Genomic DNA, 25837 nt, shown 5'->3' with positions numbered 1-25837 from the left:
TTGAGAACTCCAAAATTAGGACATCCAAACTTGTACATTCAGAAACTTGAGTGCATAGTTTTGGCTTCATAAGTTTACAGGTAGCCTTTGAAAATTTTGAAAAGGGAATATACTGTTACTTTTTCACAGTGTTTTTACGCTCTGCTTTAAAATGTTAAGCAATCAGATTAAAAGGACATTGTCAACTTTGAATATTAACAGTTTGCAAAAAAATTAAACAGTCCAATTTCTGAGATCACTGCAGAACATTATTTGAAGGGTGCTATTAGAAAAACCCTTCAGAAAAGCCTTTCAATTTTTCTTCTTCCATGTTGACACTATTTATAAGGAATTTTCAGCAAGGAAAAAACTAACTGACTGACTCTAGAGGAAATGATAAAATTGACTATATGCAATGGGTAAAAATTTCTAAAGCACCTAAGTCCTGTTTTTCATAAGAGGCTAAGAATCATTGAAAGGCAATAGGACTTAGGCTCATAAGTCACTTTGAAAAATGTTTCCATTGTCTAGTTGAATAAACAAATTTCTGCTCATCTTTGTTACAGTAATCCTGGCTGTTGCATGGAACTGTAGTAGCTACAAAACTTTCAGTTGTAGTTTCCAAATTGGTGTGTCTCTAAAGATGTATGAAACAACAATGTTTTGAGTAATATCATGTTTCCTTTTTTTGTTGGAATGGGCTCTGACAAATACTTTTGCAGACATATCACTACCCAGACGGTTTGCTCTTTGTGGCCTGGAGATTTTCCTCTGGCCTGCAGGCCACACTGACACATGAACAGATGCTGAGACCATTAGAACTGGAATTGAGCCCACTAAGCCCTCTGAGATATTTTTTTTTTATTGAAATCACATTACTGTAAACACATTGTGTGTGGACTATGTGCAGTGATGTATTTTGTTTATCAAATACTGAAGAGTTCATTAACAGGTTTCAAAATAGTGAAAGAGGGGCAGTTGCCAAACAGTTTATGAAAGTCACAAATGCAGATACTGTTCACATATAACAGGAGTGTAGCCTCCATTGTCAGCACTGTATTTCACTCCAGGCAAATTAAATTCAGCTAGGTGATTTCCTTCTCTACAAAAGCTGGTTCCTGGGCAATTAAAAACTAATATTGTTTCTTTCTTGCCCTTTTCAGGAGTAGTTTAAAAAAAAAAAGTGGGTAAACTAACCTAAACTCCATATTCCCCAAATGAGAAGTGCGTTTACCCTCAACTACACTGATACTTTTCAGATTTTATTGACAGGTTGGGTTTTGAGAATGGTAAAGAACTCAGCTGCATGAGGTGTTTGGTTGTTTTGTTTTGTTTTTTTAAGGAAACAGACAATTCTTAACATATGATCACCTCTGTCTCCCTTAACGATTTGCTCTTGCCACGACATCACAGCTGATGCTTGGCCCAAGAAATCTTGTAGTCCTCTTTTCCCCGTGCTGTGTGACTGACTTGTTTTCACTTTTTTTTTTTTTTATGAATGTCAGATGGGGGACTAAAGTCTCTAGCTAGAATAATAAAAACCCTGCTGTTAGCAAATATTGTAATTGCAGTTCTCTCTCCCCTTGCAGTCTGCCAGAAGTTGCATTGCAGTCTGTCAGGTGCAGCCAGCTCTCCTTGCTAGTTTTTATAGCACTCACTTAGGCAGATGGTCTGCTGAATTCCTTTCTTGCAAAGGGTTGGCTCATTTTCTATCCCAGGGCTTTTACTTTGGGGAATTTTAGGCATGAAGCAACATTATAACCATATATTTAAAATAACAAAAATCTCTGCACTCATTTCATTCAAATTATTTCTGCAGATACAAATGAATGTGGATTGAAACCACGTCCCTGTGAGCATAGATGTATGAACACCCATGGCAGCTACAAGTGCTATTGTCTCAATGGCTACATGCTCATGCCAGATGGCACGTGTGCAAGTAAGTAACACTTATCGCAGGATAAGTAGTAATTTAGATACACAGATTATTCAATCAATATCTTATCACAAATGACTCCTGTGTAATGATGGCTGGCAGCTAGTTTATCTGTGACAGGGTATCTCTCTCAGGTTCCTAGTGCTGTCAACACTAAAGGATGTGCTCTCCTGTGGCTCTATTTTTAAAGGGATAGATTAAACTAATCTAGGGTACAGTTGTGTTTTTAGGGGAATGTTAGTCCTTAAAAATAAAATCATTAGATAGTTCTACAGGCTTAGTTCAAATGTAGGGTAGCTTGCATAGCCTCTGTCCACAACTCTGCTAGTCTGCCATATTAGAAAGACAAGGCGGGTGAGGTAATATCTTTTATTGGACCAGCTTCTGTTGATGAGACAGACAAGCTTTTGATTTTACACAGAGCTCTTATTCCGACCTATGTAAGCTCCAAAGCTTGTCTCTTTCACCAGCAAAAGTTGGTCCAATAAAAGATATTCCCTCATTCACCTTGTCTCTCTGATATCCTGGGACCAATATCCTTATTGACTAGGGATGAATGTGCCCAGTACAATAAACTATAGATACAGAATTCAAACTGAATTTTTAGTGAGGTTCACAGTGTTCAGTAAGCTTCTTAAAACATGGGGAAACAGTGTTCTTCCACTTTGGAATGGCCTTTTTCCACCCCAAAGTGAAAGTGCCAATTTACTATCCTAGAAATTACTTTCTAGTGCTCTCTCTAGTTCTGTCTGACACGACCCAAGCCCTGGTGTTCACAGTACTTCTTTGGAAGACTTTCATACTAATATATCCCACCATTAAGAAACTTTTCCTAATATTTGGCCTCCATTTTCCCATGCATAATTTTATCCTATTACTTCTTGTTATAGTCCTTCGTAGCACCCTGCATCATCTCTCTTTTCCTGGTGTGTTGTCTGTCTACCAGCTTGTGTTGACAGACATGCGCCAGCTCAAGTAGAGCTGGCACATTAAAAATAGCCATGTAGTCAGGAGTAGTGCAGGGGGTGGCTCGGGCTAGCTGCCAGAGCACAAACCCAGCCAGAATTCCTGGTACATTCCGTAGTGGCTAGCCTGAGCCACTGCTGACCCCTGCTACACTGCTATTTTTCGTGTGCTAGCTCTGCTTGACCTAGCACATCTGTCAACCCAAGATGGGAAACATGCTTCCAGCTGCATTGTCGACATACTGTAATGCACTGGCCACCACTCAAGCACTCCCTTGCGGCCAGCGGCCCTATGCAGTCCCCTGTCCGTTTTCCTCTTCTTCAGGGCTCCATGAACAAACCCCACATAGTCACAGCCCTTCTTGGTGTCTGGTTTATTTACAACAATAAAAAAAAACCCCAAATCAGTCTTCTACCCAGCTTTAAGCTAGGCACAGCCCTCCTCTTCCTCCCTGAAGCACTAAGCCATTAATAGTACCTGGTGAGTGGGTGGGTGCTATTGGGACAGGAGCGCCTTCTGAACAGCCTGATATTACATTGTTGTAATGTAATTTAGGTGGAGTATGAGGATGTGACTTTCTGCTTCTTGGTTCATGGCTGCTGCTCTCCTAATATGACTGCAGAAAAAGGCCTCAGACCTTACAGCAGTGGCTTGCAAACAGCCCTTTGAATCCCGTGCTGCTGCTGTGGGTGGCAATGTGAGGCAAGGACGTAGCCTAGAAAGTGTGGGGCTTGGGATGGATCTGGAGGGTGGGGAGTCATGGGAGGCTGTTTAGGGTGTACAAGTGGGGGCTACAGGGTGGAAAAGCAGAGAAATACAGAGTACAGTTATGGTTCACAGTGGTGGGTCTGGGTCACCCCATGCTGCAGAGGGATGTATTGGTGAACACACTGATTTGAGGGGTATGCAGTTCTCTTCAATGAATCTGGTAGCAGTGATCAATCTACCTGCATACAGGGAAATCTATTTGTGCTAATGGTCAAATGAGATAATGGAAAGGTTTTTGGAGGGTGTACGCAAGGGTGCAGGGTAAGAGGGTCTGGCAGCAGGTGGTGGTTGTTCCCCTGATGAGACCAGGTATTAAGGTCACCATAATGTTCTGTAACCATCTACTGCCCTATGAGTTGAACGTGGACTGGCTCAGTAGACAGATAACTCTTGGGCCCAGAAGAGAAAGTCCTGAGTTGACTGGGACTTTGGACAGAGGAATACAGATTCATGGTATGCTTGTCCAGGTCTTTTGTACAACCACTCACCCAGCTCTATCATAGAAGCAGACGAATGGGGGTACATTAGTTACATGGGGCAGCCCTGAATCTGTCACAAGCTGGGCTACTTAGCAGTTTGTGGGGGTGGAGTGAGGAGAACGGACATGTTATGTTTAGGGATATTATCCCCCTACTGCAACACTACTGAGGTGATGACAGTTGGTTGGTTTATTTTGCTGTACTTGATATTTTGCATTTTGATCTTTGGAGTTGGCACTTATTTGTGTCTTTTAGTTTAGGAAAAGGGCTGGTCTTGTTCCAGTCTAGATTCCAAGAAGGGTGTGTTTTGTCGTCAGATTCCAGGACATGTGCTATGGTGAACTGCCAGTATGGGTGCGAAGAAGTCAAAGAGGAAGTGCGGTGTTTGTGTCCATCAACTGGACTTCAGTTGGGACCAAATGGAAGGACGTGTATAGGTATGTGTGGCGTGATTTTTTTTTTTCCTACTCTCAATTTTTTCTGCAGAGCCCATTCAGAATGAAGTCCTGAATCTTAAACTCTGTATGGCAGCTGGTGTTGGACTACTGATCCCTCCTCGCAGGCTCAAGATTAGGGCCTCTTGTTTTCAGTGTGCGACAAAGAAATTATCCCTACTGTTTTCAGAACATAGGAAAGAATAGTAATGTGCTTAAGATCCAAAGGTCAGTCTCATCACTGACGAATGACCAACAGCGCAGAAGTAAAATAAGAATCTCCTTCCCGACAATGCACAGCCCCTTGCTCAGGGCTCATGGCAAAGCCACAATTGACCCCACAGTTGGGACCTGGGGGCCCACTGCTAGTTGTATAGCATATTTAGAGCTGACTGCAAGGCTTCCACTTTGTTTCTGTCTGAAGATCACCACTTGTTTCAGTTAGGTTATCTGTACATTCAAAGGTCATTTTATTTCATTTAAGGTAACCCTAAGGATACTTATTTAATTTTAAGAGGGAACATAGTCAACAGCATGCACTAGATACACAGCAGAAATCTTAAACTTCATACTTATGTCTTCTTAAAGGGAGGGCAAAAGAACTCCTTCAGGTTTGTCTGTGCCACTGGCTTGAGACTATCAGAAAAACTTATTTTCAGAACACTGTACTCCATTTCACACGACAAAAATCATTAGGCACACAAGTTCATTTGCAAGCTTCCGCAAGAGATTTAGGTGCACCAGGCATCTGCAAACTTTGCAATTTTGCCATTCCAAGACTAATTCTGTATCCCACAAAAATGCGCGGAGAGTTTATGTAACTTCCATTCCAGTCAGGCAACTTTAGACGATTGAAACTCATAACTAGAGCTGGGCAATAATTGATTTTTTTTCCAGTTTGATAGTAGTTCCAAAACACTGAAAAACAAATTTAATTCAGGTTGAACTGAATCTGAATTTGTTTTTGAATTTGCAGTGAAATGAAAAAGTCTAGCTTGGTTTTGTTGCAGAGCAGGGATTCAAACATGGGGCCCCAACATCCCAGCTAAGTGCCCTAGCCACTGGACTAAAGATTATGAGGGGTAGGGAACAGACATGAGCAACAGCACCAACTCCTCTTTCTTCTCCTTCTCTGGCTGTTTTCTGAATGGCTGAAATTATTTGTGTGACCTTTTCCGTATAGTTTCAGGTTGACTGCAACTACACGTTTTGTTGACTAAACTTTTCATTCAAAAAAACTTCACATAGCTCCACTCATAACTAAGAAAGCTGTATTTTCTGTGATTGACCCAAAGGTACAGTAGAAATACCTCCTCTTGCATGTACAGTATTACTTGTGAAAATGTCTCTGACATAGAGGAGATGATGATGATGATTTCATGCACGTACACAGTGCCTATCACAATTGTATCTGATCACACTACAAATGGTTTGGGTTGGGGTCCAGATTATAAAGAACAGCTGTGCAGGCAATATCTGATAGGAGCAGAGGAATACAGTAGCTATTCAATTTCAGATGTTGCTGAGAAATACATTTTTATAGGAATGCACTCTGCAGCCCAAAGAATATTTTGAATCTTGGAGAGGTTTGACATGTCAAACACACAGGAAATGAATTGTAACTATATAGGCAAAAAAACATGCATAGCCTTTCAAGCAACAGATCAATTAAGCACGTCAACCTAGACACACTTTTTCTAAGGAGAGACAGTTACCATAGGAGTTGTCCTTTTGACACACAGCTGCAACAGCACGCCATACACAAATTTCACATGACCTGAGTGTTTTATCGCTCTGTGAGCTATAGAGTGAACCCATATGGACATTTGGCTCAGCTTCCAAACCATAAACATGCCATGATGGGAACAGTGTTTCTTTCCTTGAAAATTAAATGAATGTGATTGGAAATGTTCTGTTTTGGGGTGAATCAGCAGGATTCCCTAACCAGCCTCCCATTGTAGTTTTATTATTAACATTTGTTTGAATTATTTAAGAGCTATTTGAAGGCAGACAGTCGGGAAGCATGTGTTTAAATACAACAGACAAGTCTAGAGCTTCTCCTAAATCTTTCTTTTAGCTATTCATACATCCATTTTGATTGTTTCATATGTTTGTTTAGCTTATGAAGTATCTCGGTACATTCAGCATACACCTTAAAACACTAAAAAGGAGTTTAGATAAATGTAATGCTCCAATAGAAATGGTGTAAACATGAGCAAAAGGAAGGATGGTCCAGTGGTTGGAGTATTAGCCTGGGACTTGAGAGATCTGTATTCAATTCCTTTCTCTGTCACAAACCTCCTGTGTGACCTGGAGCAAGTTGTTTGGTTGCTCTGTGACTCAGTTTCCCATCTGTGAAATGGGGATAAAAGTACTTCCAACCTCATAGGAGTATTGTGAGGATAAATACATTAAATATTGTGCAAGGCTCAGATACCAAAGTAGTAGGGATCATGTAAGTACTTACAATAGACAAGCAGCCCAACAGGAAATGTTTAGTTTAATGTAAGGTTCGCCATTCCAGGCCAATGGGGGCCGCGGGAAGCAGTGCGGGCCAAGGGAACGGCAAACCATGGCCAGTGGGAGCTGCGATCGGCCGAACCTGTGGACACTGCAGGTAAACAAACCATCCCGGCCCGTCAGCGTATTTCCCTGATGGCCACGTGCCAAAGGTTGCCGATCCCTGGCCTACACCATCAGGTCTGGATATTTGACTGTGGTGTCAGATACATTTAATATACCACTTCACAATGCTACATAAGTAATAATAATACAGTAATGCCTCACTTAACGTTGTCCCGGTTAACCTTGTTTCGTTGTTACATTGCTGATCACTTAGAGAACATGGTCGTTTAAAGTTGTGCAATGCTCCTTTATAACGTTGTTTGGCAGCTGCCTGCTTTGTCCACTGCTTGCAGAAAGAGCAGCCCGTTGGAGCTAGCTGGTGGGGGCTTGAAACCAGGGTGGGCCAGCAACCCCCCTATCAGTTCCCCTAAGTTCCCTGTGCGGCAGCCGCCCAGCACGCTAGCAATTGCCAGGCAGTTCAGGTGTCCCTCCCCCCACTGCCATGTGCTGCTCCTGCCCTCTGCCTTGGAACTGCTCCTGGGAGCTTCCTGCTTGCTGTGCGGGGGAAGGGGGGCAAGGGAGGGGTAATGTCAGGGTATCTCCCTCCCCCTGCTCCTGTATCCCATCTCCATAGAGGGGGGAGGGAAACAACAGGGCTCAGGATGGAGGGAGCTTGCTGGCCATAGCTGCTGTCTCAACTTGCTGACCTACTTAAAAAGGCAATGTACTTAGACTGGGGTCAGCATACTTAAAGGGGCAATGCACGTCTCTCTCTCTCTCACACACACACACACACACACACACACACACACAGTGTGTGTCTCTGTCTCTCTCTATAATGCTGTGTCTCCTCCCTTCATTCGTGCTGCCTTGTAGAGTGTGAGGCTACATTAACAATAATGTGTTAACCCTTGAGGGCTCAGCCGAATGCTAGTTCAGCATTTAGCAGTAAGACATTTCCTGGGAAATATCCCACCGTCTGATTCCACCACCTCAACCAAGCTTCACAATCATCATTGCTGTGTATGGTATTAAATTGTTTGTTTAAAACTTATATGGTGTATTTGTGTGTGTATATATGTGTATATATATAATTAAAAAATAGGTTCCAGGGAATTTTTTTTCACCAGACAAAAGACTAACTCCCCCATTTACATTAATTCTTATGGGGAAATTGGATTCACTTAACATTGTTTTGCTTAAAGTTGCATTTTTCAGGAACATAACTACAACGTTAAGCGAGGAGTTACTGTAGTTAAGGATAGTGGTTTGTCATGGCAAATTCTATCTAAAGTCACAGTTTGGTCATGTGGGGTTGTGGGAGGGAAAGGGAAGGCAAATACCATCAATTTTTAAATGCTATATGTCACCAGTTGCATTATTTTAATGAAAATGTTACTTCATTTTGCAATAAGAAAAAAAATTAAAACCAGTTTAACATATAGCCACTCCAGATCATTGAAGAATCTTTCAAACAGTGGTTCTCAGGCATTTTCCATGCCAGGGCCCCTTTCCCATTTATTGGGAAGGGCAGGGTGGTCGCATGCCCCTGACAGCTGTCTGCTACCCCCCTCACGACTTCCAGCCTGAGTTCTACCCATAATTTCATACTTTTCTGTCAGAGCCAAAGGATTTACCCCTGCAAGCAGCAGTGCAGGAAATCAGGAGAGAAAACTGCTGTTTTTTTTCTTCACTGATGCTTTCCCACCTCTGCAAAAGGCCTTATCTTAAGAGTCCTCTGCTGTTTCCTCCCAACTGCCCCTGCCCCAAAAGAGAAATCACAATCTGTGAAGTACTTCCCTCCCCAACGCATATTCCATGACCAGATGACAAACCATTACCTTTAATGGTTCCTGCTATCTCCCAGCCTTTCACACAACCTAATTTTTAATTTGGCAGCTCTCAAGGTTTTCAGTGAACTTGGCTTTACTGTTACCATCATACCGCGCAATCATATGCAAAACAATCCCCAAATATAAAAGTCACAGGACATGTTTTATAACATGGACATTTTGAAACGTGTGGTTCCAGTGACAGCTGTGACCAAAGCACACCTTGCAAGTGACAACTAGCACTGCATTTGTTTCTGCTTGATCTTACGAATTTCCATTTTCCTTGCCCTAGATATTGACGAGTGCTCCACTGGCAAAGCTATTTGCTCTTATAACCGCAGATGTGTCAACACATTTGGAAGCTACTATTGCAAGTGTCAGATTGGTTATGAACTGAAATATGTCAGAGGCCATTATGACTGTGTAGGTAAGATTTAGGCACAAGGTTGGTTTGTCTCTTCCCTTTCCTCAATGTATATCTTTCATGTTATTGCATGGTGATCAGTGGATTTTGCTTTAAGCATGAATATTGGCTTCTGCTTGAGAGTGCAGCTCAGAACCAGATGTAAAATATCATTTAGAACCCTCCTTGGGACACTGACTAATCTCTGCAGCCTGATGACTGAAAAACTATATATAATGATATCAATGAAAATTTACAATGGCAACTGCAATTTATATTGCCTTCTCTTGCCAAGACCTCTCTAGGAGATTTCACACAAGATGTACAATTATTTGTAATCAAGTCTGCAACAAGGGAACAATGGATTACAAGGGAGTGCTCAGTTTTGATTTAAGGCTGCTAATTGAAAGCTCGCTTGTTTGGATTAAAACCAAAAGGGGTAAATTAATTTTTTGGCTCTGATCAGCATAGTGAGGGGCAGCTTCCGATGCTTTCATTAAGTTGTAACACAATGGAAAGAGATGTTTGTTTGTCCAGCTCAAACAAGAAAAAATAACTGGCTGGCTGGAAAAAGCAGGTTTTAATTACTTTGAAGAACTGTGTTACATCTCTGATCTTTCAGATGCAGAGACAAATACAGATGAAAATACTCTTAAGTCATCTTAACATACACAGATGCAAAAACAAATGTCAAACCTCCCTAGTCCCCTGCTGCAGTCCATTAACTAGAGGCCTCACATATTGCATAAGAAGACCAAATTTGTAGTTGATGTGGCAGGCATTGAAAAATGTTGCTCTAATGATACAGTCGTAAGGGCCTGAGAGAATTGGAATTACACTGAGCACATACAAAAGAGAACTAATGTCCTCTTGTTTTTTGAGAGGTTTTTTAAGGCAGATTTCAGAGTGGAGTCTTGGTTTCCTGTTGTACTCAAATCCCAGGAGACTTAAAACTGAAAATGATATCCTTCCCCCCACCTCCTTATGTATGCATGTGCATAGACAAAATGGTGAGACCTGGCCTAAAGCTTGCAGGTCTGAATCTTATTGACAAATACATCAGCCGTTTGATGCAGAGTTCTCTCTGTTACATGTCTGTCCACGCTGAGCCATGCTTTGCATCTGTACCTTTGACCTGCCCGGTGTGAATCATGGGTGCAAAACTTTAACTTTGTAAGAACTTAGCTCCCTCATGTGGGAGAAACCAGAAAAGCTCTTGTGCCATTCAGTGGCAAAATCAGATGGAACAAAACAATTAAATCAGTTACTGCCACTGTTTAAAATGTTCTGATGTCAATTTAACATAATGGCTTACGGAATACCTCAATTATATTTTCCAGCAGCATTCTGTAAATGCCTGGCACTTCTCAAACAAATACAAGAACCCCCTGCCCTAGGGATCTTACAATCTACAGGCACAGTTCTGCCACCCTTACTTGCAATGGATTGTTCTTGGAGTGAGGTGCTATTCCATGCAAGGAGGGCAGAACTAGGGCCAAAATGCCTGCATTTCATCACAGTCATGCTTATTCTCATGGGCCCTTTGTATTTTGTTAGGAGAGCAACATTTACAATCTCAGGGCCCAATCCTGCTCTCACTGAAGGCATAAGCAAAACCTCCATTGACTTCACTAGGACCTGGAGCAGGCCCTACAATTATTGTACTAAAAGTCATGCTCAGAAACGGAGGCCAAAAGTTGTGGTCTTGAGAAAGAAGCAAGAGTCCATACCCAGAGCGGATTCTTCTGTTAGTGGTGGTTTCAGGACATTCTTGTTCTGATGCTGGTGCTTAAATTGTCTGAAAACAGATGACTGACTGAAATTTTCACTGAAGTATCCCTTTTCTAGATATAAATGAATGTGCTGCAAGTATACACAAGTGTAACGTCCATGCAGGGTGCCTCAATACTCAGGGATCCTTCAAGTGCAAATGTAAACAGGGCTACAGAGGTAGTGGATTTGAATGTTCTGGTAAGTAACTGCTGATCCCTGGAGGTGCATTGCTTTTACTCTTCTCAGGTAACTATAGGATGATTATTAGAACCCAGTCCTTTATTTCTTAGCCAGACAAAACTCCCACTGAAGTCACACACATATTACAAGAGTAATCTCTTATTGCATATATAATAAAAGTATTCTTTTGGCCAAATTATGTTCTGTTACACTGGTGGAATCCCACTGATGTAATGGTGAGCAGAATATGGTCTTATCTATCTTCTCTCTCTAAAGAAATCTGCTGCAGTTTTTCCTCAAAGGCTTGGCCTCTTGAACTGTTCAGACCTTTCTAGAAGAGTTGCAAACAAGCTCAGGTAAAATGGGTGTGGAGGGAACAGGGCTTGCTTTTCGTGCTAAAATGTTTTTGTTTATAGTTTTGTCTTATGTCTTCTGTCCACAGAGATGTGTATGCCAACTCCTAAATGAAAATGATCCTCCAAAAAAGAAAAAATTGAACATAAAGACAAGAGTAGCCTATTTAAGTGCACCATTTTATTTTCTGGGGAAGGTTTCTCCTACAACTTAATTCAATAAATCTTCCTCAGAGGAGATCTGAAAATGTTTCCATTCATCAGAGGAAGAATGTTGTGAAAATATTCTGATAAGCTCTTATCTACTTTGTATGTCACAGTAGCCCTTTCCATGGGTCCTGCTCCATTAATCCTTTTAAACTTTAGGTGATTGGGTATGGACCTCCCTCAGCTGGACCTCTCAAAGTCCCTTCTAGCCCTGCATTTCACTGATTCTATGTCATTCTATTATTTATTTATATTACACTAGCACCACCAAAACGTGCTGTGACATTATATTCTATACAGGTTCTTATTCCCGTTACTGTGGTATCTCAAACCTTGCAATGATGCCTTAAAAAGCTGACTAGCACCTATCATGTTCTAGATGCTGTACATAGTGACAATTTATGCAGAATCCTTTTTTTGCATCAGTACTGAATCTGTTAGGCTCAATTCAGACCCAACATGAGTGAAGTCAATAAGGACACTATTATTTCAGGGCTGAATTTGGCCCATTGTCTTTACTTTCTTAATGCTAGTGCAAAGGTATATGGCCATGGAGAACAGTTTTCAAGTTCAGTGAACACTATATACTAACTACACCTTCAAAGTTGCCAATGACAAGAATGTAGTCAACATTGAAAGGGTGTGAAGATTACAGCGTTAATCTTATCCCAGCTTTGTCATCACTGTTTGACATACCTTTCCATCAGGTAAATCTGACTTGCATGACAGCTAAAGATTCAGAAATTTGGACCACATCAAACTGATTTACCCAGGATCAAGCAAAAATATCTAATTTTGGTCAGATTTTGTACATAGTTCGGTTTAAGAGCATGACTCTGACATGCCAAAAGAGAGTATGTGTGTGAGAGAGAGGAAAAAGGTATACTGCCAGAACTTGTAGCAAAATATACTGAATTCTACTTTGAGTTGACAGTTTTACAAGTTTGTCCTTTGGGACAAATTATGATGTTGCAACATCTTCTAAGTGTAACATCAAAACTCAGTGTAAATACAGTTAAAACCTAGCTTGCTCAAAACTGGGACAATCCTGTGAAACGCACCCTAGAGGGGAGTTTTCCATACACTTTTAATGGTCATTAGTACCTACCATGGTAGCACTGGGCACCTTTATAGTACTTTAAATACAAGACAAAAGTGAAATTGATACTTTTGCATAAATATGGCTAGTTGAAAATTTTCCATTGAAACTATATTTTCATGGAAAATTGGATTTTTGACTGAATTAAATTTTTCATGAGAAGTATCTATGTTCTGTGGAAAATATTGACTTTTCATTAAAAAAAACAAACAACCAAAAATTCTTTGACCAAAATCTGAAAATTTAGATTTGGAAGTTCAGTCTCTCATGGGAGTTGTAGTTCAGGTGCCTCATGCCCATATTCTCCCCTGCAGACAGGGCTCCCCAGCCAGACTTCATCACCCTTGATGCACCCCAGTAGTTCAGCAAGAGGGGACACTGTGGAGCATCATGGGAGACGTAGTTTGCCTCACAATACAGTCTAACGTCAAACCAAACTGAAACAAAATGTTTCTATTTGGGTCCACAAACAAAACAAAACAAAAATTGATGCAGAAATGTCAAAATGTTTCATTTTGATTGAAAATTTCTGTGTCAAAGGTTTTCAATTTTTCTAAGAAAAGCTTAAATCTTTCATCAGGGGAACCCTATTTTCTGACCAAATCTATGCATTATTTTTACTTAAACAGAAATATTTCAAAGATAAATATGCATCACTCTGTTACATTTTACAAGTTACTTGAATGAGAACAAAGGAAGAATTTTTGAGCATATGCGGTGGTTATTGCACATTCTACAAGGGCTAGTCCTATAGAATCATCAATGTTAGAGACTGAAAAATCCTGTTAGACCATCTACTCCATCTCTCTGCTAGTCTGGGACTGTTCACTACAATAGTTTCTAGTATTCTGTCCTAACTTACTGAAGTTTGTTAATTATCCAGAAGAGGGATAAAAAGTAGCACATTATTAAAATTTGCAGAGGATAATGAATTAGGAGGTATGAACTCCAGAGAGAGCAGAGAAATAACACAGATAAATAGAGAAATTAGAAATATGGACAGAAAGGAATAAAATAAGAGTTCAATTGGGAAAATGTATGCAAGTCTAGGTAGAGAAAATAATCTAAAACGTACTCAGTGGGAGGGCAAACCTGGACAGCATTGGTGCTAAAAGAGACGTGTGTAGCAGCTGACAGTAAAATAGACATACAGACTTATACTGAGCAGCTAAGTACTCCCAATTCAAAAGGCAATGGGAGTGAAATCCTGGACTTATTGAAGTCAATGGGAGTTTTGCCATTGACTTCATTAGGGTCAGGATTTCACCCTGGTAGCTTAGGGTACTTGGTATCTTGCATGATTAGTCCTAAAACTATACCATATTTGGGAGAGGAATCACTAGGTCTGGATAACAGTTTTCTACAGGATACTATGAATTATTTTCCATTGCAATGGCATTAGATTTTACTAATGCATGATAAATCAAAGTGTTATGTGAGAGGTTAGCCAGGTAGCTCTCATTGCTTGTAATGAGAATAGTGTGGCTAAACCTCTTAAAATCATTGAATAATTACAGATGTTAATAAATGTAAAATCCAGACGTGGGTTGGTGTTTTTTAATCTATATATAGAATGGAACATGGCTACTACAGTGAACTGCATACAGAATACTGCATGTATACATGACAAAGCCTGGCTGGGATGATTTAGATGGGGTTGGTCCTGCTTTGAGCAGGGGGTTGGACTAGATAACCTTATGAGGTCTCTTCCAACCCTAATCTTCTATGATTCCATGATACTGTCTGTGGTACTTCAGGCTTACTTTTGCCTCTGTTTGTAGATTTGAATGGCATGTTGAAGTGTGTTTCTGAACTGCCTCTTAGAATCTACAAAAATTGTAACCCTTTTACCTTTACCTAAAGGGGTTTTCATAGATTCATAGATTCTAGGACTGGAAGGGACCTCGAGAGGTCATCGAATCCAGTCCCCTGTCCGCATGGCAGGACCAAATACTGTCTAGACCATCCCTGATAGACATTTATCTAACCTACTCTTAAATATCTCCAGATGGAGATTCCACAACCTCCCTAGGCAATTTATTCCAGTGTTTAACCACCCTGACAGTTAGGAACTTTTTCCTAATGTCCAACCTAGACCTCCCTTGCTGCAGTTTAAACCCATTGCTTCTTGTTCTATCCTTAGAGGCTAAGGTGAACAAGTTTTCTCCCTCCTCCTTATGACACCCTTTTAAATACCTGAAAACTGCTATCATGTCCCCTCTGTCTTCTCTTTTCCAAACTAAACAAACCCAATTCTTTCAGCCTTCCTTCATAGGTCATGTTCTCAAGACCTTTAATCATTCTTGTTGCTCTTCTCTGGACCCTTTCCAATTTCTCCACATCTTTTTTAAAATGCGGTGCCCAGAACTGGACACAATACTCCAGCTGAGGCCTAACCAGAGCAGAGTAGAGTGGAAGAATGACTTCTCGTGTCTTGCTCACAACACACCTGTTAATATATCCCAGAATCATGTTTGCTTTTTTTGCAACAGCATCACACTGACTCATATTTAGCTTGTGGTCCACTATAACCCCTATATCCCTTTCTGCCATACTCCTTCCTAAACAGTCTCTTCCCATTCTGTATGTGTGAAACTGATTTTTTTCTTCCTAAGTGGAGCACTTTGCATTTGTCTTTGTTAAACTTCATCCTGTTTAACTCAGACTATTTCTCCAATTTGTCCAGATCATTTTGAATTATGACCCTGTCCTCCAAAGCAGTTGCAATCCCTCCCAGTTTGGTATCATCCGCAAACTTAATAAGCGTACTTTCTATGCCAATATCTAAGTCGTTGATGAAGATATTGAACAGAGCCGGTCCCAAAACAGACCCCTGAGGTACCCCACTCGTTATGCCTTTCCAGCAGGATTGGGAACCATTAATAACAACTCTCTGAGTACGGTTATCCAGCCAGTTATGCACCCACCTTATAGTAGCCCCATCTAAATTGTATTTACCTAGTTTATCGATAAGAATATCATGCGAGACCGTATCAAATGCCTTACTAAAGTCTAGGTATACCACATCCACAGCTTCACCTTTATCCACAAGGCTCGTTATCCTATCAAAGAAAGCTATCAGATTGGTTTGACATGATTTGTTCTTCACAAATCCATGCTGGCTGTTCCCTATCACCTTACCACCTTCCAAGTGTTTGCAGATGATTTCCTTAATTACTTGCTCCATTATCTTCCCTGGCCCAGAAGTTAAACTAACTGGTATGTAGTTTCCTGGGTTGTTTTTATTTCCCTTTTTATAGATGGACACTATATTTGCCCTTTTCCAGTCTTCTGGAATCTCTCCCGTCTCCCATGATTTTCCAAAGATAATAGCTAGAGGCTCAGATACCTCCTCTATTAGTTCCTTGTGTATTCTAGGATGCATTTCATCAGGCCCTGGTGACTTGCAGGCATTTAACTTTTCTAAGTGATTTTTAACTTGTTCTTTTTTTATTTTATCTGCTAAACCTACCCCCTTCCCATTAGCATTCACTATGTTAGGCATTCCTTCAGACTTCTCGGTGAAGACCGAAACAAAGTCATTAAGCATCTCTGCCATTTCCAAGTTTCCTGTTACTGTTTCTCCCTCTTCACTAAGCAGTGGGCCTACCCTGTCTTTGGTCCTCCTCTTGCTTCTAATGTATTGATAAAAAGTCTTCTTGTTTCCCTTTATTCCTGTAACTAGTTTGAGCTCATTTTGTGCCTTTGCCTTTCTAATCTTGCCCCTGCATTCCTGTGTTGTTTGCCTATATTCATCCTTTGTAATCTGTCCTAGTTTCCATTTTTTATATGACTCCTTTTTATTTTTTAGATCATGCAAGATCTCGTGGCAAAAGACCACCTTGGCTTAACCACATTTTCTATCTTTCCTAACCAGTGGAATAGCTTGCTTTTGGGCCCTTAATAGTGTCCCTTTGAAAAACTGCCAACTCTCCTCAGTTGTTTTTCCCCTCAGTCTTGATTCCCATGGGACCTTACCTATCAGCTCTCTGAGCTTACCAAAATCTGCCTTCCTGAAATCCATTGTCTCTATTTTGCTGTTCTCCCTTTTACCCTTCCTTAGAATTGCAAACTCTATGATTTCATGATCACTTTCACCCAGGCTGCCTTCTACTTTCAAATTCTCAACGAGTTCCTCCCTATTTAAAATCAAGTCTAGAAGAGCTTCCCCCCAGTAGCTTTTTCAACCTTCTGAAATAAAAAGTTGTCTGCAATGCAGTCCAAGAAATTGTTGGATAGTCTGTGTCCCGCTGTGTTATTTTCCCAACATATATCCGGATAGTTGAAGTCCCCCATCACCACCAAATCTTGGGCTTTGGATGATTTTGTTAGTTGCTTAAAAAAAGCCTCATCCACCTCTTCCACCTGGTTAGGTGGCCTGTAGTAGACTCCTAGCATGACATCTCCCTTGTTTTTTACCCCTTTTAGTCTAACCCAGAGACTCTCAACACTTCTGAGTGTTGTTGGGTGTTGTTAACCATTCTCACATCTGGCCTTCATCTTATTCCAGTCCACAGCTTTTGTCAGGTCTCTGTTTCTCCTGACTTCTGATTGTGTATTAACTAAGTACATTTCTTCCATCACACACTTATGTGTGTGTTTCAGTCTTTTATTTGAGAATAGAATCCCAAGAGTTTTTACATAAGCAATATGGATTCCTGGGAAGACAGGAACTGCTTCTTTTAATTCACTCTTTGTATTAAGTTATTAAAGGAGCAAGGAAAAGGCAGTGCTAACTTTGAAACTAGACGTTTCATCCAGCATTCTGTCATGCTCTACATTCTTGTCTTGTTGTTCTTTGTTAGGTTGCTAAATAGCAGCACATGAACACAACTGTCCTTGTCTCCCCTCTGTCTAGCATATCACATTGTTCAAGGTGATTTTGTTCATCTCAGAACATGAAAAACCTAAGTCTGGCTCTGTTTTCCTACTAACTCACCAATCCTCAACAAAGCATAGGCCGACATCACAGGATTTCCAGAAGCTTAAAAAGCTGTTCTAACCCTGTCACCGTGAGACTCTTCTAATTCTGTTTAAAATGTAGCCCAGTACTGCTACCATCCTTTATTCAATAACTGTGATCCATTTGCTGTCTCAGGTATTGCCTGCTGAAAGTCTTGCTGCTTGCTTTAGGCAAGTGTAATCCAGTATTGTGGAAATGCCGCAGTTTCTCTAAGTCTCGCTCTTTCCCTACCCGAGGTGGTCAGATTTTTAATGGGAATTTATTTATTTTGAAACTTTTTATTAAGGCAAAGTTTCAATTAACATACTACATTATTTATTCAGGATCAGCTTAATATTCAAAGAACTTGGATAAAGATTCTGGCATGCTGGCTGGGTGCCCTCTTCCTCTGAATACACAAGAGAGGGTGACCAAATTCCTAAGTACCTATCCTCATTTTGGCACTTCTCTTGTATGTGAAAGCTCTTCCATTATGAGGACAATCCATATTTTACTATATCACAATACCATAGGAGGAAAGGTCACATTTTTTTCCAATAGTGTCCAAAACAGTCTAGCTGTTAACAATATAAAAAATTAATTTGCAGTTTTGTTTAAAATGAAGGTCCTTTACTGGAGCATTAAGTAAGCAGGTCAAGGGATCTTTAGAATGCTGGTATTTTGTCATAAAATGAAACTATCTAGCAACTTCTTCCCCAAACTGCCTACTTCCTGGACACAACCACAACATGAGCAATATGTACCCCTTTACCCACAACCCCCTCCAAGAAAGCACCTCCCTGGTAGCAAAAATATTATGTATCTTCACTGGAGTCAGAGGCTATCAGTACAATAATTTATACATTTTTTTTCTATGTGCTACACACACTGAAGAGACCCATTCATACAGATCAATTTATTTGGCCAAATCTGTCTACCATCTTTTCATCAATGTTGTCAACATCTTTTTTCACTTAAAATTGTATATATCTTAAAAATTAAATGAGCTTGTTCCTGGATCAACTCTTGAAATGTCTTAATGGGAGTTTTGGAAATATCATCAAGTTTTTGTGCATTGTCAGACTATTTTGCAATAATTCCTAAAGAAGAGTGGTAGTCTTTCTATAGGATTTGTAAACCAATCTATGTAATTTTTGAAATGTATAGGATAGTTTCAAAATTCTGTAGAAAGAGAAGCATTTTCTACTACATGCAATAGATTTTTAGAGTTATTACTCTGGAATCCTAGTGGTTGCATCCCTACTAAGTTCTATAGAAATTTTCCATAAGGTTAGGGAATTTTATATTTAAATTTAAAATTTCCTAACCTTATGGAATATATATATACACACGTGCATGCTCACTCTTTCACTTTTATATACAGAAGTTTATAAACTTGTTTTTATAAACTAACCTCTTAGAAAACCTGGCAGATGATAATCCTAACGTGAGGCTAGGTGTCAAGGAGGAAGCAATATATAGCGTATAGGAGTTGACAGCAATCACTCTTCTCTGTTGGGAACAGTTGGTTCTTATGTACCAGTTCCCAGCCATGGTTACAGAGGCACATGTGAGAGAAAGGAATGTACATCTCCATCTTTTTGTTTTTGCTCTCAGGAACAACATCCCTGTTTGTATAGCACAGCACACGAAAAGCTGGAGTCTAGCAATTGTTCTATGTTCTTTCCAACTCAACCTGCTTAACTCCGCCATTACTCACCAATTCCTTGGTTTCTTAATCTTGCACAGAACGTGTTTACAGAAAAAAAATCATTTTTAGCCCTTAGCCTCCACTGGCATTGTTGCTTGCACAGGTCTTTTGTTTTAATTCTCTGTGAATTAAAGTACCTTTGAAAGCTGATGCATTTTCCTATGGGCATTATAAACACAAAATGTAAAAGAATGACTTACAGGTACTAATCTATATACTGCCAGATATGAGATTTATAAAGAATGGCAGGGGAGAAATGGATCAAAGTTGTTGATAAATGCATGAAGGTTTGTGTTCAATAAATATAGGATTATATATTGAGGGTTTTTCTCAAAAATTCCAGCCTCACAGCCTTAGTCTTAAGCAGTTTGGCCTTTGGCTTTCTCCACTGCATTCCACATTCTCATGGAGGCTCAGACTGTTCCTTCCTGTGATGTCCATATGTGGAAGTTAGCAAACTCTGATGACAGTAGATTCTACAGAACATGTTGTGGGACCATAAGATTTTCCAGATGAATATGGGGAAGGATCCTCTCCAGCTGTTGCTGACATCCAGACTTAAGAAGGCTTAAATTTAGCACCTTAGGCTACTTTAAGACAGGAATCCGATTGGAAAAAGGATTAGTGATACCTCCAAAAAGCTGCCCCCAGCCCAACCTCCATTCACCCGTGATTCTAAAATGAGACTATGCAGCTTTTCATAATATTATTACAAACCAAAAAGGTGTGTGGACTGTGCACCTTTGTCCCCATATTTTTATCACATCTGTAGGTTGGTTTCCTTGCCCCTATTTTCTTTCTTTTTGGCACCATAAAGGTTATTAGGTTGAGCTATAAGAATTTTTCATTTCAAAAGGAAGGCTTCAAAGCAGAAACTGAAAGCAGATGTTCAGGTTTGCTGGGCAGTCAGACTTGACTTGAAAACCTCCACAGGCTCTTTATTAAAAGCCTGGAGTTTTGTGTTACTGATTGTTGAGAGGAAATTTGTTGGGAATGGGGTTTTCCTGTTAATTTTTCTTGCTGTGTTCTGAGTAAAGACTCAGCGAACCATATCGGCTAAATTATACAGTACGTTCTTTATAGCACCATCCTCCAGGGGGAAGGCTTGCTAAGCAACACATTAAGAAAGTCATGACATGCAGATGTATGGCAAATGAGCCTGGAACTATTATCCAAAGGAAAGAAAAATAACATCTGAGATTTTGATTTATTTATATTGGCACTGGTTTGCTTTATACCTGCAGCTGCAGCCTCGTAAAACCTGAATACATCACTAAGTACCTCCCAGAGAAACTATGTGGGACAGTTCATTGAAAGAGAAAATGTAGCCACTTTTGGGCTTTTGAAAAAGGGACAAATTCAAACTAATAGCAATGTGTTAAAGGGGAGCTGATGTGATCTACCTTTTCCCGTACTCTCCATGTTACACATTTAATTATTTTATTTGTAATTGCTGATTTTTTTTTCTGCTACTACTATTTAAAGAAACACACAGAAAAGAGAACCTATTCTAGATATCCTTGCCATCAATTAAAAATGCAATTCAAAAAAAGCAGCATACCCCTCCCCAGATATACAACCACTAGATAGCAGAAACAAAGGGGAAAATATCCACTTCTCCCTATCCCTCAAATTCCTAAAAGAAACTTCATCCCCCATCACCCCCAATGTCTTCAAAGACTATAATAAAGTTCTGCTAACCTCCTGAGAGTGTTCTGTGAGCAAGAAAGTCTTCTCCTCTAGAACTCTCTAGAATGCTCAGGTCTCATTAACCTCTAGGGGCAGACCATGAAAGCAGATCCCCCACCCCAACAGGAGAGAGGGGCTCTGAACTCAAACCAGAAGAAGCATGTCAATGTATGTTCCTAACCCAAACAGATTCAGAGTGTGGCTGGAACATACAGTGACATGGGATAATCCTAGGATTGTCATGGCAGCCATGAAGTCCTGAGCTGATTTGGAAGACTTGTTATCTGTGTGGATTTTAAAACTCCTTAGGCACTGTCTCCCTCAGTGCCTCTGATGCCATAAGTAGGAACTTCCTCAGCTTGTACAGGAACTTCTGCTGTATCAGTGAGTGATCTATATCACCAGATCTGTTCCCATCTCTTTCCTGGGACTTGCAGATCACATGGAGAAGCACTATCAGGTGTAATTTTGGGGCAGTGGCTTTCCTATGCTTTTGGTCAGATGTAAACAGTTAAGCCATGGCATCCTTCTTAATTATTCCCTTCAGTTCATGCTCTACCACATACCCATCTGGTCTCTGTTAGCCAAAGTTGGTCCTGTGTTGTCATCCCACCACATCTCTGCCATATGTGTGAAGTCAGAGTTTCATCCTTTGCCACATCATGGATGGCCAGTGTTTTATTATCAACCAGGAAGGGTGACCTGGTGGTTAGCGCTCTAGCCTAAGATTTGGGAGTCCTGGGTTCAATTCCCTGTCCCACTAGGCTTCCTCTGTGAGGTTGGAAAATACATTGTCTTTCTGTGACTCAGTCCCCCATCTGTAAAATGGGCATTACCTCACCTTACGGGTGTTGTGAGGTTAAATACATTAAAGGTTGCGAGGCTCTCAGCTGCTACAGTAATAGGGGGCATTTAAGTATTTTAGATAGAACCAATCTTTCATTTAACAATAACAGAGGATGAGGCCCACCCTCTGATACCTATTCTGAGATATAACATCTAAAGCTTTCCTTAGTAAGGAGAGAGGTGAAAGCTCCTCTGCCCAGTGAACACCTAAATGGGAGGGATGTCAGCTAATCCATCAGAGCCAAATCCCCCATCACCAAGGTTGGAATAAAGGGTATGAACTAGTGTAAGGTGCAGAGGAAAGTAATTCCCAATATCTGCACAGGGGGAGAAAAACAGCCAAACAAAAGCACTCTAAATAAAATCTCAGTTCTACATAACCAACCCACTCCCCCCCCAGGCCCAGAGACACAAACCTTGCCCCAATCTCCCCCTCTACCGTAACCCTGCTCCTTACCTGTGTCATCACTCACAGAAGGAAAATATATGCCCTTCTCTGCCAACCCACCATCGGTGTGATAGCAATCCTGGCTGCTCCTTCCCCTGGAAATGCAGCAGAGGGCTTTTAAGGAAGCTGCCCCCACCCCACCACTTGTGCAATTCCAACATAGTTTGGGGTTCATGGAGACAGGAGAGAGGAATGTAAAAAACAAAAATTAAGAAATACATTTAAGTTTGGAGGTCAAAACATTGCCAAGGAAAACATTGCACGAAAAATGGAGCTGCTGCTTAAATTTAAAAGCATCCCTTAGGAAATTTTACCAGTGATGTTCTTTGTAGTTTGCTGTCTAGATATAAATTATATTTGGCTTAATTATACTCTACTAGGTAGGAGGGATGGGCAAAACCACCACAAATTCGAATCCCATTCCCTCTTTTTTTCAGGTTTGAAAAAGCTTGGTTAATATTTTCTCTCTCACACACACACACACACTCATGGTTTTTCATTTCCAGCAGCTTCTGTAGTTTTTGGATTCTGGACAATGGCAGAAGTTCCAAAATACCACAAAACTGGATGTTCTTGTGGTATTTTGTGGCCAGCTGGCAGCAGAAATATTGGAAACCTCTGGAGGCAGAATATTTGTGTAATACTTCTAGGCAACTCCTGCAAAAGCAGGAAGTTATGATAAGCTAGATAAGCTCCTGAACTTCTGGGTGCCCATTTGAATTGAACGTTTTGACGTTCACCCATCACTACTAAGTATTGCTTTTTAAATTGCAGCAGATAAGACTAGAACATTTTCACTAAAATGTAATCAAACAGTGGGGAAAGGTTGTATGTACCATGGGCCAAGTTCACTGGTTAGAGTATGCAGGTTCAGCTCTATGTTCCACCTACATATGACAACAGTGAATTTGGCCATATAGTTTCTTTGAAAATTGCAGTGGATCGTGTGTTATCGATTTAAAAGCACTAAGGTTCTGGGGTGGTCCAGTTACTTCAAGTGTATATTTAACATTTCATTGTTGGTTTTAGTTATCCCTGAAAATTTGGTGAAGGAAGTCACAAGAATCCCTGGAGCCATCAAGGACACAATCAAGAAACTTCTTGCACACAAGAGCAGTGTGAAAAAACATGAAGAGATCAAGAATGTGATCCCAGAACCAGCCATGACACCAGCTTCTAAGGTTCACTTGCCATCCTTTGACTATGAAGATGGTGTTTACATTGGAGGGACATATGATGTAGAGGAGAAAGAGACTGAAGATGCTGTAGAGGAGGAACAGGAGGAAGAACAAGAGGACCTTGAGAACCAGATTGGTCATGAACAAAGCCTTAGAGGAGATGTCTTTAGTAAGTGTTACCATCATTTCTTATTTATGTGAATAAATCTGTACTGATTTTTATGTAAAAGTACATATAAATATTAACAAGATTACAGTCAAATATTATATATCATATACTTTTACATGTGTTTACTGGCAAAGGAGGAAAAGTAAACAGGTACATAGTCTAAAGATTAAAAACTTTGAATCTCCTTTATAGGGTATCAGACAATTAGGTGTTTAAAACAGATCCATTAGTGGAGACATAAATCAATGGCATTAATAATAGGCTTTAGTGACACTAGTTGCACATTGGCATCTACATTCTTCAGTGATGGGTGTTCTGAGAATGCCTAAGGGAAATAGATAAACTTAAATACAGGGTGACTGTAATGTGAGAGAGACAAAGGCTAGGAGTGGAGGAGAGAGAGAGAGAGAGAAAGTGAGGCCTTGGCTACACTTGCAAGTTACAGCGCTGTAAAGCCTCCCCCAGCGCTGTAACTCACTGACCGGCTACACTGGCAAGGCATGTACAGCGCTGTATCACCCTGGGTACACAGCTGCAGGTACTCCACCTCTCCGAGAGGAATAACAGCTGCAGCGGAGTGGCTACAACTCACCGGTGTGAGTGTAAACGCTTGCAGCGCTGTACTAATCACCTTGTCAAGTGGCCAATCGTCTCCATAGTTGTGACCGGCAGCAGGAATGCGGAAGTGCCGGTTTCAAAGCTCGTGCCACAGAGAAAAGCAGTTTGCAGCTTGCTTTGAGTGAGTAAATGAATGAGCAGGGGGCCGAGAGTTCAGAACTTGCAAAATAGAGTGCTGACATGCTCCAAAATGCACTCTCTCTCCCCCCACACTCCCTGTCACAATCCACCCCACCTCCCCCCATTTTGAAAAGCACGTTGCAGCCACAGGAATGCTGGGATAGCTGCCCATAATGCACCGCTCCCAACACAGCTGCAAATGTTGCAAGTGTGGCCACGCCACTACGCTGTCAGCTGTCAGTGTGGACAGACTGCAGCGCTTTTCCCTACTCAGCTGTACGAAGACAGGTTTACCTCACAGCGCTGTACAGCTGCAAGTGTAGCCAAGGCCTGTGTTCACTTGGAGAAATGCTGTTTTATTGATACATTTCTTGAGGAGGGCTGTTTCACAAAGCTATCTAGTATAATTCCTTTTGGAGATAACCAGTAAGTCCAGAACCTCCACCTGTAACTAAGACCTAGCCCAGCCAAAGCAGAGTAACAAAGGAATGTAGCTTAATAGCTTTTTCCCATCCTCTCTACAAAAGCCCCTGGCAAATTGTGCTGCTTTATTAAGAATCAGCTCTACATTAAGTTAGTTTCCTGATTCCATGTTTGTCATCCTAGATGACAAGTAGGCATCATACAGAAAAGAAAAACAGAGTTTTGTTATTGTTATTCATTGTTATTCATGTCATATAAAAGTCACTAGCTATACATTACAGAGTTTCTCAGGTCTTTAATTTGAATGTGGAAATTTATCAGAAGGATACAGCTGAAAACATTGGTTGTGCTTGGATGGGAATTTCTAACACTAGTCTGACATCAGAAATATGTACATATTTTTCTTCAGCAAGCCCTCACAGCATTTCAGTTCAGTTACTTCCTTGGAAAACAAGTGTTTTTCCAGTTGAACAACAGAGAGGGTCATCTTCTTTGTTGAAGGAACTTTTAACTGCACTTTTAAATAATATTTGTAATATCTCTAGCTCAGATTCTTCAGGCTGGTGGCTAACTAAACAGATACTATAAAAGTCATGCCTTGCTCTTAGCTAATCCAGGAAATGTTCTCCCTTCCCAAGAATAGGGACATAATAACGTATCAGTGATCTCCTAAACTGATTAAAATGATACATTTATGTCCCATGGTATTATTTATGAAG

At 40.6% G+C, this 25837-nt stretch overlaps 1 protein-coding gene across 3 annotated transcripts in view; it reads left to right on the top strand.

Annotated features, from left to right (window-relative positions):
* EGFL6 (EGF like domain multiple 6) overlaps positions 1-25837 on the top strand; it is a 62460-nt gene that overhangs the window by 15763 nt on the left and 20860 nt on the right. The window contains exons 4-9 of one of the 3 annotated variants that reach the window (XM_054007649.1): positions 1799-1918; positions 4446-4565; positions 7087-7179; positions 9252-9386; positions 11211-11333; positions 23640-23957. In XM_054007649.1, the coding sequence (XP_053863624.1) occupies positions 1799-1918; positions 4446-4565; positions 7087-7179; positions 9252-9386; positions 11211-11333; positions 23640-23957 (909 nt within the window). The remainder of the gene's footprint in view (positions 1-1798; positions 1919-4445; positions 4566-7086; positions 7180-9251; positions 9387-11210; positions 11334-23639; positions 23958-25837) is intronic. The other 2 variants (XM_054007665.1, XM_054007659.1) reach the window with 2 other exon arrangements.

The sequence above is a fragment of the Malaclemys terrapin genome, chromosome 1 (genome assembly GCF_027887155.1).
Source record: "Malaclemys terrapin pileata isolate rMalTer1 chromosome 1, rMalTer1.hap1, whole genome shotgun sequence".
Lineage (NCBI taxonomy): Eukaryota > Metazoa > Chordata > Testudines > Emydidae > Malaclemys > Malaclemys terrapin.
The sequence above is the reverse complement of the archived record's forward strand: the minus strand, read 5'-3'. Positions and strand labels throughout refer to the sequence as shown.